This window comes from Dendrobates tinctorius, unplaced genomic scaffold, assembly GCF_039654945.1.
Source record: "Dendrobates tinctorius isolate UK_male_01 unplaced genomic scaffold, ASM3965494v1 ptg000158l, whole genome shotgun sequence".
In the NCBI taxonomy this organism is placed as follows: Eukaryota; Metazoa; Chordata; class Amphibia; order Anura; family Dendrobatidae; genus Dendrobates; species Dendrobates tinctorius.
The window spans coordinates 4,560,673-4,575,170 of NW_027361825.1; the positions used below are offsets into that span (position 1 = coordinate 4,560,673).

At 42.6% G+C, this 14,498-nt stretch overlaps 1 protein-coding gene across 1 annotated transcript in view; it reads left to right on the top strand.

Annotated features, from left to right (window-relative positions):
* The window catches only part of LOC141051780 (N-acetyllactosaminide alpha-1,3-galactosyltransferase-like), a 130,121-nt gene that overhangs the window by 67,652 nt on the left and 47,971 nt on the right, over positions 1 to 14,498 (top strand). Inside the window, exons 2-3 of the mRNA XM_073548802.1 lie at positions 6 to 143; positions 5,508 to 5,581. Coding sequence (XP_073404903.1) covers positions 141 to 143; positions 5,508 to 5,581 — 77 coding nt within the window. The 5' untranslated portion in view covers positions 6 to 140. The remainder of the gene's footprint in view (positions 1 to 5; positions 144 to 5,507; positions 5,582 to 14,498) is intronic.

A 14,498-nucleotide genomic window follows, 5' to 3' on the forward strand; every position in this document is an offset into this window, starting at 1 on the left:
AAAAGTTGAAAAATTTGCTGATTTTATTAGGGAAGGTGTGGAGTGCCTGAGGCATGCAGAGGCAGCGCCTTCTACTCATTCTCATATTTCCAAAGCTATGAAGAACTTCGAGCAAAACTGTCAACATCGGCTCCGGGACCATGGTGAGTGTTCTTGCATGTACTTGAAATTCTCCTGCTTTCTTCACACACCAGATCCCTGATTCTGTTTTGTGTAGGATTTTTATCAAAATTTTCCGATGTTTCTCTGAACTTTTTCAGTTTTTTTTTTCTTTTTTTACTCGAGAAGAGTCTGAATGTTGCAACGTTGGAAGTGCTGAAGATAGGAGCCAAGCCAGACCCTTGAATGAATTACTCTTTCACATACTCAAACCAACTGTTTAAAAACTTTTTTTTCTGTTGTGATAAAAATAAGGAGTTTTTGGAAGAACTAGTTATAACTCTATGGGGGGTTAACAAACTACTTCCTGACAACAGTTCTGAAAACTTTCAGAGGTGCTGCTTTTAAATGATATCACTTTAGGAAATTTTCCAGATATATTGGTCCTGAAAATCAGTTTTAAAAATAACAATGACATAAAGGAGCTATATTTTTTATTAACTAGTTTGCGTGCTATGACTATTTGGATTGAGGGGATAAACAAAGTTGAAAAATTGCACAATTTTCGTTTGGCTGCACCAATAATATGTCCGCCCCTGCTAAGACCAATCCACATATAATAACCACAGGCAAGATACAGATTATATGGTTATGTTCACATGCAGCATTTTTTTAAGCAAATTAAAAGCCGCTTCTACAGTACCAGTCAAACATAAGTGATTTCAGGAATCTCATGCTTACACTTGTTTCGTTTTTTTCATTTTTGCTTGACAATTCGAGAACTGAAGCCTTTCCAACCCCTTCACGCTGTGGCCATTTTCCGTTTTTAAGTTTTTTCGCCCCTTCTTCCAAGAGCCTTAACGTTTTTATTTTTCTGCAGTTGTACTTTTGAATGACACCATTCATTTTATTATGTGAAAACTGAAAAACGACAAAAAATCCCAAGTGTGTTTTGTCAAAAATCATAGCCTGTGAAGTTGCACAGATTAGCCCGCAACATTGCAATAAAATGCAATAAGAGACGATCAAAAATAATATCTACTCCAAAATAGTATATAAAAAAAAAGGAAATCTCAGTGTGCAAAAATTAAGTCCTCACCCAGCCTTATATCCCGAAAATTGGAGAATCATAGATAGTTTCACTGAAGAGTGAACAAAGTAAAAAAAAAAGAAAAAGTTATAGCTCTTGGAAGGAGGGGAGGTAAAAACAAAAACAAAAAATGGTTTGAGGATGAAGGGTTTAAATGTTCACAGTAGACAAAGCCAATATGTAATCCACACCCACAAAAAAAATTGCTGTAATACAGCAGAACATGCATTTGCTCATGTTTTTACTGACAAAGAGCAGGTTTCTGCTGCAGAAAACATAATGGATGTGAACACAGTCTATGGCCGGATTCACACATGAGAGAAACAATGAATGTATTGTTATGCAGCCGCATGCTCCGCTCCCAAATGCCTGGGGCAGTGCCAGGTATTAACATGCGAGACTCCGCTGTGTTTCTCGCAAGTGTGATTCCGGCCTATGTAGGAGAAACCGCACAAAAGCTTAGAACACCACAGAATAAGAGAAAAAAGGACAGATCTTACCTGTGGCCAAACATTTTTGCAGCTCTGATCTTAGCATTATGGATATTAAAATGTTGGTATTAAAAGTAAACTTCAATTCTCAGGTACCCCCTTTCGAAGGTACATACCAAAACACTCGTCGGGGTGAGCGCCACACTCTATGTTGGAACCTTACAGCTATATTTCATCTTTATATCATGCCCCTATATCCTATTATCCACTATATCCCACTCTAATTATAATTGTTGAGTGTGATATGACCTTTTATATCAATTAAGCTGATTGACTCTGCTTTGCTGGTTCTACTTGAAGTATCATCATTTCTGTATATACATAGTAGATTTTTTTTATGTTATTTTATTGTGTGCGCGCTCTCTTTGCCACCACTTACCCACTTGTAATTATAAGAAATGTATTTTATTTCACAGTATCTCATGCTTTGACCACTTATTTGTTTTTTTCTTAATGGCTTGGTTCTTCTCCTATTGGTATTTCCAATTATCCAGCAGGCATACGGTCTAATATGGTCACTTACCTTATACCACACTATGGGTGATGTTTCCCAGAAACCATATCTATTGCATGCTATCTGCTCATCCTTTACCTCATTTGTTTAAATCCCAGGTAAAGACAACTTGGGACTCACTCGGATCAGGAGTGAAGGGGTCACACAGATTTATGACTTTCTAGATCAATTAAGTACTGTCTCCCTCAGACCTCAAGGGATCATCACAGCCCTGGACCAGATCTCAATCAGGGGACAATAAAACTTTACACTCCTTATCTATGAACTCATCCAAATATATATTGCCATAACTGTTTTCTTATCTCCCCATAATGGTCATTCTGCTTCACGTCACTTGTCTTATTACTGCACTGCTATATGTCTAGTTGTGTATAAATAGGTGAATTTTCAGATATAGCGCTATACCTGATGCCTGGTGAAAAGATTGGCGTTGTCTGTAAAGCTGCTGTTTATTACGATCTTTTCAGTCAACCATTAAAAGGTTTGAACCACTGAGGACTCTAAAATTTAAACCATTTTTCAAAAATAAACACAAAACACATTGACCTAAATTTACCAACAGCATAATGCACAATGTGTCATGAAAAAATAAATCTCAGAATCGTTGGGACATGAACAAGCATTCCAGAATTATTACCACCCAAAACGACAAGTCAGATTTAAAAAAACTAGGGTTCCGTCACTTACGGATTAAGAATAGTTTACTAATTTTTTTAAATCCAAAGGAAAAAAGAGGGGGTCTCCAGCACCAAAATTAGTGAAAAAAGATAAAACTCACATTTATTAGGAAGGTTTTAAAATCATATTAATAAGCCACCATGACAGGCAAGGCTACTTACGCGTTTCAGACAGATATTACATGTCCTTAGTCATAGGTATATCTTATCAAAACTAGGAAGCTTAAATAAATGAGGAGACTGCAGAGTGAACACCCAGTTTCAGGTAATTAATTAGCTCCTCCCTATTCAGACCTAAGCAATTAATGCTGCTAAACAAAGCTAACATATAAATAAGAAATATATGTTTGCAGACATAAATGAATACATGCAAAAACAGCAATAAACCATAAATCACAATAGACGTAAATAAATAAGTATTGCAAAAAAAAAAAAACCCATATTACGTTATATATTGCAAATCTGGTGATTGGTTTGCTGCACTATTATCAGCTGAGGCTAAATGGATCCTGCTTCTTGATGCTCGTGCACCGAAAGCTTTAAATTATAGATCAGATTTGCAATATATAATGTAATATGGGTTTTTTGTTTTGTTTTTGTTTTTTCAATACTCATCTATTTACGTCTATTGTGATTTATGGTTTATTGCTATTTTTGCATCCCATAGTCCCATGCCCATATACCCATCATACATATCCGCCATCCCATAGTTCCGTGCCCATATAGCCGTCATACATATCCTCCATCCTATAGTCCCATGCCCATATACCCATCATACATATCCTCCATCCCATAGTCCCATGCCCATATACCCATCATACATATTCGCCATCCCATAGTCGAGTGCCCATATACCCGTCATACATATCCTCCATCCCATAGTCCCGAGCCCATAAACCCGTCATACATATCCTCCATCCCATAGTCCAGTGCCCATATACCCATCACACATCCTCCATCCCATAGTCCCGTGCCCATATACCCGTCATACATATCCTCCATCCAATAGTCCAGTGCCCATATACCCATCACACATCCTCCACCCCATAGTCAACCATTATGACATCATAATGAGCGGCGGCAGGGCTTGCAACGTATGATGACATCAGCATCGCCATGGCAACCATTGTGACATCATAATGAGGGGCGGGGCTTGATGCGCACACACTGTTTCCCCAGTATGCAAATAGGGGCATTATGACATCATAATGAGTGGCGGGGCTTGATGCGCACACACTTTTTCCCCAGTATGTAGATGGGGGCAAAATTGTTTGGTGAATTGGAACGCGCGGGGTTAAAATTTCGCCTCACAACATAGCTTAGGACGCTCTCGGGGTCCAGACGTGCGACTGTGCCAAATTTTGTGGCTATAGCTGTGACGGTGCGGATGCCTATCCCAGACATACACACATACATACACACACACATACATACATACATACATACATACATACACACTTTGAGCTTTATATATTAGATATCTAATAAAAGTTATATTTTAAAAATAGTAAAATATTTTCTGTGAATTTCCTTTTCTGTGAAAAATTTAAAAAAAACCTTTGCTTTTCCTATGCTAATTTTGAGGTCTGCTGAAATGGGGTGAGGTTTAATATTAGAAACAGGACCATCCCAATTGGGTACACCTTGTCATGGTGTGATGGCTTTTATGCTTTTTCTATGATTTGCGGTATTTTACAGAGTTGATGGAGAGTTAGTTTCCCCAGACTAGTCGGCCCTCTTTGCATGTTATCACTCCCTTGTGGGTGTGATAACATGATTTCGAAGTGAAGGAGTCATCGCCAGCTCCCGGCAAATCTCGCGCATGCGTGTGGTTCTATTTGGCAGCATCATTGCACCTCTGAAACTGGGTGTAAGTTTCCCAGCTTTAGAGGCGCACTGCACATGACCGGAAGTGCAGAAGATAGCTCACGTACATCATTTGTGCTTCTGGTTGTGCACCGTGCCTCAGAACCTGGGAAGCATACACTAAGTTTCAGTGGTGCAATTACGCTGCCGAATAGAACCACGCGCATGCGCAAGATTTGCTGGGAACTGACGATCACATCGACTCTTTGAAATCATGTTATCCCACCCAAAGGTCTTATTAGCATAGGAAAAGTGGAGCTTAATAATAAATATCTGACAGGTTCCCTTTAAATTCACTTTCTTACTCATGAGAGACTCATTTTTTTCTATTATTCTTCACCCAAGAAAATGATTATCAAGGAAGGGACACATCATATATATTTGTGTTTCATTTTGACTTAAAGGGGTTGGCCACTACTTTTTCTTTTATTGATGACCAAATAAAATTAACATATTATACGATATTGATGGTCCATCCTAAGGATGAAAAAGTAGAGGATAACCTCTTTAATTGGTTCTGATAATGGCCACCATTTAGAGGTTGTGGGGCTGTGCACCACATCCACCAACCATTTGCATTGGAAATTTGTGTTGCACGATCGGCTGGAAGCCATCACTGTCCGCTTCCTTTAAATTATTTTTTTTCAGCAAAGGGGTTGTATAGTGTGTCAACTTAGTGCCCATTCGGTTAATCCATCATGTCTGTATTTGTGTCTTTGGACTAAAATTTGGGGAAAAATTTTATTTTATCAAGATATCTCTCTATACAGATTACCAAGCAACAGGTACTTTGGTGCGCATCACTTCTGACTCTAAGCTATGTCATCTACATAAGGTCCTTAATGTAAGTATAAAAATAATTCAAATATGTATATCAGGGCTCCAGTGTTAGTACTTTAGTGCTGGGGTGGCCTGCAGCATCAGTAATATTCTCCAGCTGCTGTGAAGACTGAGAAAAGTGAACTCTAGGAGAGGAGAATGGCGGCATGCAGGGAAGGAAATGAAAGGGGTGGGCTAGAGAAGAAAAAAGGGCTAAAAAATGGGGGAGAAGACATGAAATAAGTTATTTTAACCAAGGTGGCGTCCCATAGTTTTTACACAAATTATGCATCATGACTCCCAGTAGTGAACATTCAAGATAGTGGACAGACCACACCACCACATCCAACTGTGATATCGGAATATTTGTGATTCAGACTTCACCAGTTTGCCATGATGTTGGCAGCGGATTATTCAGGATACTCTCCAAGCGTGTGAAAACAGAGCTTCTTAATTCAGGAACAATCAGGAACAATATGCTTAATGGATCAGGAATAAATCATTTGTGTGTCTCTATCTCTACAGCATCTACAGCAGGCTGCTTCTCTCATACACAGACACAGGAAAACCAGGAAAACACAATCACATGCTCTCCCTGTGTGAGCCTCTGGGAGTTTTTTTTTTTAACTTTATAAACAGCATACAAATCTAGCAACTAAACACTGATAGACAGGAATGGAGTTGTTTCACCAAACATATTCCAACACCCCCACTCAGCAACTCCTTATCCTGTTAGTCCCATTGTGGTTCTGAAATCCACAAACTTGGCTCTTGATAATGGCTTTGTCATGCCATCAGCTGTCATCTTGTCACACTTGCAATAAACAAACTCGAGTACACCACGTTCCACTAAGTCAGGTAAGTGGTGATGTTTTACATCAATGTGCTTAGTCCTTGCACTAATCTTCTCACTGCTGGCAAGTTTAATGCATCCTTGGTTGTCTTCATAGATAACTGTTGGTTGAGCTTATATTGACATATATTCTGCTTCTTTAGAAGATAATGCGACTGACACTTGTTTTCTGCTGGACCAAGTAATTGAACTTTCTAACTTGAACAAGTAACCACTTGTTGATTTCCGATCACTTGAATCTCCAGCCCAATCTGCATCCACATAACCTCTGAGAGTGAGATCTCCTGATGCAGATATCTTAAGATGTAGCCTTTAAGTTTCTTTAAGATATTGAAGAATTCTCTTAATTGCATTCCAGTCTCTTTGGCATGGCTTGCTTACACATCGGCAGAGAATTCCAACTGTGGCTGTGATATCCGGACAAGTTGTGGTTGCTATGTACAGAAGCGCCCCCACTGCTTCTCTGTAACTCTCATTGATGGGTAGCAGATCTCCTTCCAACTTTAAGTAAGATGGATCCATTGGTTTTGACGCACCTTTGGCTTCTGACATTCCAAACTGGTTTAGGAAGTGTTCTGACCATATAAGAAAGGCATCTAGCTGGGATACCTTTGTTTGGCCTTTCGGATCTCCTGACTGGAAGTTGACTTGGTTCTTCTGTGTCTTCATTGGTGGCTTTAGAGCTTATCCACACTTCAGAGTTTTCCTTTTCGGCATCTGGGTTTGGTGATTGAGATTCTTGTTCTTGCTTGTTAGGTTGAATAACTGGTGTAACTTCATGGAATTTGAGCAATACAGAGTTTTCATCAATCACTACATCTCTGCTGATTGTTACTCTGTTGGTCTCTGGGTGCAGGATTCTGTATCTCTTTTTTCGTTTCGCTATAGCCCACCAGGACTCCTTGCTTTGCATGTGATTCCCACTTGGAACATTTTTCTTTGGGAACATAAACAAACGTTTTGCTTCCAAATATCCTGAGGTGCTTCAGGCTAGGCTTCTTGCAGTTCCATAGCTCATATGGAGTTTTATTTGTGGCTTTACCTGGCACCAGAGCCGGACTGGCCATTTGGCAATTCTGGCAAATGCCAGAAGGGCCTGACTGGTTGTGGGCTGTCTTGTCTGGTTCTGCTACGTTTTTAGCAGAATCGGTTTTCTTAAGACCCCAATACTGTTAAGAGTTGTGACAGAGCACAAAGACGCTGACTCCGTCACTTACCCCGGCAGGCCGCTGGTCTTGTATTAAATCTTGCTTTCTTCTATCCAGGGTAATATTCATAGTAATATACCCAGTGTCAGACTGGGGTGCCAAGGGCCCACCAGTAACATTAACTTTGAGAGGACCCACCAGTATGGCTTTACCTGGCACCAGAGCCGGACTGGCCATTTGGCAATTCTGGCAAATGCCAGAAGGGCCTGACTGGTTGTGGGCTGCCTTGTCTGGTTCTGCTACGTTTTTAGCAGAATCATTTTTCTTAAGACCCCAATACTGTTAAGAGTTGTGACAGAGCACAAAGTCGCTGACTCCGTCACTTACCCCGGCAGGCCACTGGACTTGTATTAAATCTTGCTTTCTTCTATCCAGGGTAATATTCATAGTAATATACCCAGTGTCGGACTGGGGTGCCAAGGGCCCACCAGTAACATTAACTTTGAGAGGACCCACCAGAAGCATTGACTTTGTGGGGAGCCCACTTGTCATCTACATACAAATATTACACTACCCTAGATCACAAAGTTACCTATATCTCTATATAATAAATTGTGCAGTTTGTTTAATGAATGATAAGTTGCTGTTTGTTAGGCGTCGGGTTTCTTCCTCTGCACAGGAGGAATCTCGAGCCTTGCCTTCTGCGGCCTCTCATCCAGTCTCGACCGCAGAGGAGGCTGCTCAGCAGAGACGTCGCACCCGGCGTCTTGCTCAGGCTACTGCTGTCAGGTTTGTTGCTGCTGCCAGGGTCGGACTGGGGTGCCTAGGGCCCACCAGGGGAATTGACTCTAGGGGCCCACCCTACGGCTACTATAAACGGTTTTATTACGTGTTCATTTTTTGGCCTCTCCCACTAAAACATGTGCCATTTAGCAAGCTGTACAGTGTGCAAAAGAGAACACTCTCAGCCTCCTATATATCATACAGACCGTACTCTTGGCATCCTATATCACATACAGACCGCACTCTCGGTCTCCTATAACAGATACTTTCTATAAGAGCCTGAGAGTGTCGTATGTACAGTATATAGCATGCCGATATTGTGATATGTATGGCATATTGGCCTCGTATATGACATACAGGCTGTCAGCCTCCTAATAGGCCTCCTATAAGACATACAGACTGTCAGCCTCCTATTAAGTCTCCTATGAGACATACATACTGTTGGCCTCCTATTAGGCCCCCTATAAGACATACAGACTGTCTGCCTCCTATTAAGTCTCCTATGAGACATACAGACTGTTGGCCTCCTATTAGGCCCCCTATAAGACATACAGACTGTCTGCCTCCTATTAAGTCTCCTATGAGACATACAGACTGTCGGCCTCCTATTAAGTCTCCTATGAGACATACAGACTGTTGGCCTCCTATTAGGCCCCCTATAAGACATACAGACTGTCTGCCTCCTATTAAGCCTCCTATGAGACATGCAGACTGTTGGCCTCCTATTAGGCCCCCTATAAGACATACAGACTTTCGGCCTCCTATTAGGCCCCCTATAAGACATAGACTGTTGGCCTCCTATTAGGCCTCCTATAAGACAAACAGACTGTCAGCCTACTATTAGGCCTCCCCCGAGGAAGCAGTATTTTCACTGCGAAACACGTGTTGGGGTGCACAAATCAGCGCTCTCTTTGCACCAGGACATGATGGGTATGTACACACAATGATATTTCTCTTCCCCTTCGTTTGGGCATCTGTGCAATAGATATGATATATAGTGCTGATCGTTTTTCTGCCTGGATTGTACTGCACTCACTACTGCGGGGACGCTGGTTCGGCAGTTATGTCTTATTGCCCCCCTTATGATATGCTGCATTTTCAGATTAGATTGTTCACAGCGAATTAGTGTTAGGAATCTGGGTCATTCTATGCTTATGCAGCAACCCAGATTCTCACATTTGTCTCCAGAGGCTAAGTCCTTTTTCCCTGCTTCTGAGCATGCTCACGGGACTAGCTCTCACTGGAGTTCAGGAGTCAGGTGCTCAGGTCCTGCTCCTGATTTGATTGGTTACGCTCGGGACTCTGGAGATTTCCGGCAGGTCCCGTACGCTATAAAAAGTGTGCATGGCCGCTATGCCATGTGCTAGTATTTTCCATACTTGCTGCTGTGTGTTTTTGTGATGGATGCTTGGACTGGTGAATGACTTATTATGAAACGCCTTCCCTCTGATAATACAAATGTGTGAGTGATAGGGATACAGCCAGTGTGCGCGCTAGCGCCAGCGCGCTCAAGCTCCGCCAGTTGCAGCAGCCAGCGTCCTACTTCGCGCCTGCTATATCGCGCTTGCAGCCTGCTTTTGGCGTTCGCAGTTGCGACGCCGTGCACACGCCTACCTACGGTAAGTCCATTCGGGTGTAGTGCTGTTCTTAACTACTCCGGCTTTGGCTACCGCACGTGTGCCGCTGAGTGTCGGTGAGGCTAATACAGACTCAGCGTTTTTTGAATTTGTGTTTTCGGTACAGCTCTGTGAGTTTTAACAGAGTTTGCTTTTGTGCACCAGGTTCAGTTTTTCCTGTGCACATTACCGTCCTGGTGCTCTGCCTTTTCAGCAGTGGTTATTACACCTGCCGCACGGTGGACCCCGGGCGGCGAACACGTTTATTTATATTTTTTTAAGCATGTTCCGCCGCCGTAACAATTAGATATCAGTGGGGGTCATACTCATTGCCACAGCACTATAGATTCATACTGCCAGAGTCTAGTGCAATATACTTCTGTGGATTAACTCTTTTCAGTGCAGATTCCCCAGCACTTTTTACTTGCACTAATTCATTTCCCTTACAAAGGGCCTGAGTGCTTTTCACATGATAACAAATTTATTTGTTGCTGATTTGTCTGTTTCAGTGGGCTCCGGGCATTCATTTATTGCCTTTTTATTATACTATCATGATTGTTCTGTTACTCTATATGTGCCTGTTTTTTGTCAATAAAATTTTGTACTGCTTTAGATAGATCTGGACTCCAGCATTCTTTTGTTTCTTTCCTATTTAGTGGGAGTCGTCTCTGTTGATTGAGACTACATGAGGCATAATTCTTGTACTTACAGTAATGGACTAAAAATGCTTCTTTGGAGAATTTTCTTTATACTCCTGTGAGACATACAGACTCATAGCTCCCAAGCGTCCCGATTTTGACACCCCCTCCCGCGTCCTGTCCGGGACGGTATTTTTCTTGCATTGCACTGAGCTGCCATGCTCTCCGTCCCAGATAGATCCACCGGAGCCTGCAATGATGTTGCTGGTCTGTGTGTGGTCTGTCTGTGCGCAGAGAACCTGTGAGAGGGGAGGAGTCAGGGGTCACATGATCATGGGCTGTGTCTGCCTCCATGTCTGTCTGCACTCTGCAGGAGTCTGGTCTGCTTGCTGGTTGTCATACTGGATGAGGTAAAGTTTCTGTGTGGGGTCAGGAGAGGTTTACAGTGTGGATGTAGCAGAGCCGTGTGTACGAGGTGTACGGAGCGGAGCCGCACGTGTACGAGGTGTACGGAGCGGAGCTGCGCGTGTACAAGGTGTACGGAGCGGAGCCACACGTGTACGAGGTGTACGGAGCGGAGCCACACGTATACGAGGTGTACGGAGCGGAGCCCCGTGTGTACGAGGTGTACAGAGCGGAGCTGCGCGTGTACAAGGTGTATAGAGCCATGTGTGTACAAGGTGTGGGGAGCGGCGCCGCATGTGTACGGAGTGGAGCCGGCCGCATGTATACGAGGTGTACGGAGTGGAGCCGCATGTATACGAGGTGTACGGAGTGGAGCCGCATGTGTACGAGGTGTACAGAGTGGAACAGCACGTGTATGGGGCGTACGGTGCGGAGTCGCATGTGTATGGAGCGGAGCCATGCATGTACGGAGCGGAGGCGCGTGTGTACTTGGTGTACGGAGCGGAGCCACGTGTGTATGGGGTATGCGGAGTCGTGTGTGCGGAGTGGAGCCAAATGTGTACTGGATGTACGGAGCGGAGCCAAGTGTGTACAAGGCATACAAAGTGGGCATTTCCCACGGACACAGGAGTACATGGCGAAGCCCCAAGGAGCACTTTAAAACTCGCACATGACGTTCCACCGGAAGTGATGTGCTGGAAGCTGACCGGAAATGAGGTAATTTCATTAGGAGATTGTGACGGAACCAGGAATGCTTCAGATCCATCACCGTGTCCTCCTCTGACAGCGTGGACAGCAGGATCGCCTTGGAATCGGGGATGCCGGCCATGTGAGTGGATCATGATATGTCCTGCACCAGGAGGCTCAGGTGGGCACTTCAATGGGAGTCGGGCTGCTATAGTACCTTTATAGAATCTTTCTTTCTCTCTCTCTGTTTCTTTATTTCTCTGTTCTTTCTTTCTCTCTTTTTCTTTCTCATTTTCTCTGTTCTGTCTTTCCCTCTCTTTTTCTTTCTCTGTTCTTTCTTTCTCTCTCTAATCTTTCTTTATTTTTTCTTTCTCTCTCTGTTCTTTATTTCCCCTCTTTCTTTCTTTCTTTCTTTCCTCTCTTCCTTTCTTTCTCTCTGTACTTTCTTTACTTCTTTATTTTTCTCCCTCTGTTCTTTCTCAGTCACTCTCTCTTCTTTCTTTCTCCTCTTTCTTTCTCTCTGTTATTTCTTTCATTTTTTCTCTTTCTATCTTCTTTTTCTTTCTCTCTCTCTGTTCTTTCTTCCCCTCTTTCGTTCTTTCTTTCCCCCTCTTTCTTTCTTTCCCCCTCTTTCTTTCATTCCCCCTCTTTCTTTCTTTCTTTCTTTTTCTCTCTGTTCTTTCTTTTTTTCTCTATCTTTCTTTTTCTTTCTCTCTCTATTATTTATTTCTTTCCCCTCTTTCTTTCTTTCTTTCTTTCTTTCGCTCTCCCTCTTTTCTTTTTTACTGTCCCCTCTTTCTTTCTCTGTTCTTTCTTTCCCCTCTTTCTTTCTCTCTATCTGTACTCTCTCTCTGTTCTTTTTTCTTTTCCCTCTTTCTTTCTCTCTGTTCTTTCTTTATTTCCCCGCTTTTTTCTTTGTGTTCTTTCTTTCTCTCTCTCTGTTCTTTCTTTATTTCCCCTCTTTATTTTTCTCTTTTCTTTCTTTCTCCCTCTCTGTTCTTTCTTTCGCTCTCTGTTCTTTCTTTCGCTCTCTGTTCTTTCTTTCGCTCTCTGTTCTTTCTTTCGCTCTCTGTTCTTTCTTTCCCCTCTTTCTTTCTTCTTTCTCTCTCTCTTCTTCTCTCTGTTCTTTCTTTCTCTCTCTCTCTCGCTCTCCTTTCTTTCTTTCTCTATTTTCTTTTTCTCTCTCTGTTTTCTTTCTTTTCCTTAGTACCAGCCACTGTGCCCATAATGCCAGCCACTTTGCCCCTAATAGCAGTCAGTGTGATCAGCAGTGCTAAATGGGTGCGACTGGGCATGGACATGGGTGTGACTAGTTGTGAAATGGGTGTGGTCGGGGCGTGGTGTTGTGAGTTCATTTTTCGGTCCACTAGTTGTGAGTTCTCCTTCCAGGCTCCCTCTGGTGGTAACTGGAGGTAGTGAGGCTGATTTAATCAGTAGAAATTTGCCACCTGATAATGAGGATGACGATTGGACCTCAGGAATCTCAGACTGGATTTAAGACAGCCGACGCCTTAGTCTGGTGCTGGTGATTCCTTCTGGCTTGTCAGTTCTTGGTTTTCAGCTCTGTTCCAGTCATCTAAAGCTAAGTTTTTCTGCTAATGTTCACACTTGATTTTGTTGGTCTATTCAGGCTTTTGTGTGGTCAGCCAGCCCCGGCTGGGGCTGCGCTAAATTTCCACTCTTATTTATCTGTATTTGCCAATTTGCTTTTTGTCCCTTATTAGATTGGCCTCTTTTTGCTCTGTCTCAGAATATTTCAGAGTGCTGATATAGTGGGAGAAGTCTAGTGAATTCAGGGTTAATTTTGCTATCAGAAGTGTTGGACTTTATTTTTGTAGGGTTTTTTGCAGATTGCAGACAGTGTCTTTCCTATCCTTTCTAGTTAGTTTGAGCCCCATCGTTTGCTCAGCCTATTTTCCTGCCTGTGTTTGTGCTTTCATCTTGTTTCACCGTCAATACATGTGTGGGGGCTGTCTTTCCTTTGGGGTCTGCTCTGGGGCAGTTAGTTTTCCCCTTTTCTTGCTTCAGGCTTATTTAGTCCTCCGGCTGTGACGAAGCGTCTAGGACCATCGTAGGTACGCTCCATGGCTGCTGCTAGTTGTGTGGTTAGGATCAGGGATCTGCAATCTGCATAGTTACCAACCTCTCTAGTTTTCTGTGACTTAGCTTGTTTTGTTTTTTTCTCCTCGGTGGCCCATTCATAACAGAATCACCAGCCAAAAAGCAGGAAAAAGTTGTTAAAAAAAAAAAAGGAAAAAAAAAAAGTATCAGAATTTTTTTTGTATTTATTTTTTCCTCCTTTTTTTCTGGGGCCGTAGGAGGATTTTTTTTTTCCTAATGGAGATTAAGCAATTGTCTGATCATGTGGAGCAACTTGCTGATGAAGTGCAGGGAATTTCCACCTACCTCATTCAGTCACATGCTGCTGAACCTAAGATCCCTACTCCTGATGTGTTTTCTGGGGATCGGTCTAAATTTCTGAATTTTAAGAATAATTGTAAATTATTTCTTGCCTTGATGCCTAACTCATCAGGGAGCTCTGTGCAGCAGGTTAAAATTGTCATCTCCTTGCTGCGTGGCGATCCCCAGGATTGGGCTTTTTCTCTGACACCTGAAAATCCTATTCTGACTAATGCGGATGCATTTTTTCAGGCCTTGGGGTTGTTGTATGACGAACGTAATGCTATTGATCAAGCTGAGAGAACCCTATTGGCAATAAACCAGGGTCAGGATTCTGCAGAGTTATATTGTCAAAAATTCCGGAAGTGGGCGGTCCTTACTACATGGAATGATAGTACATTGGCGGCTCTCT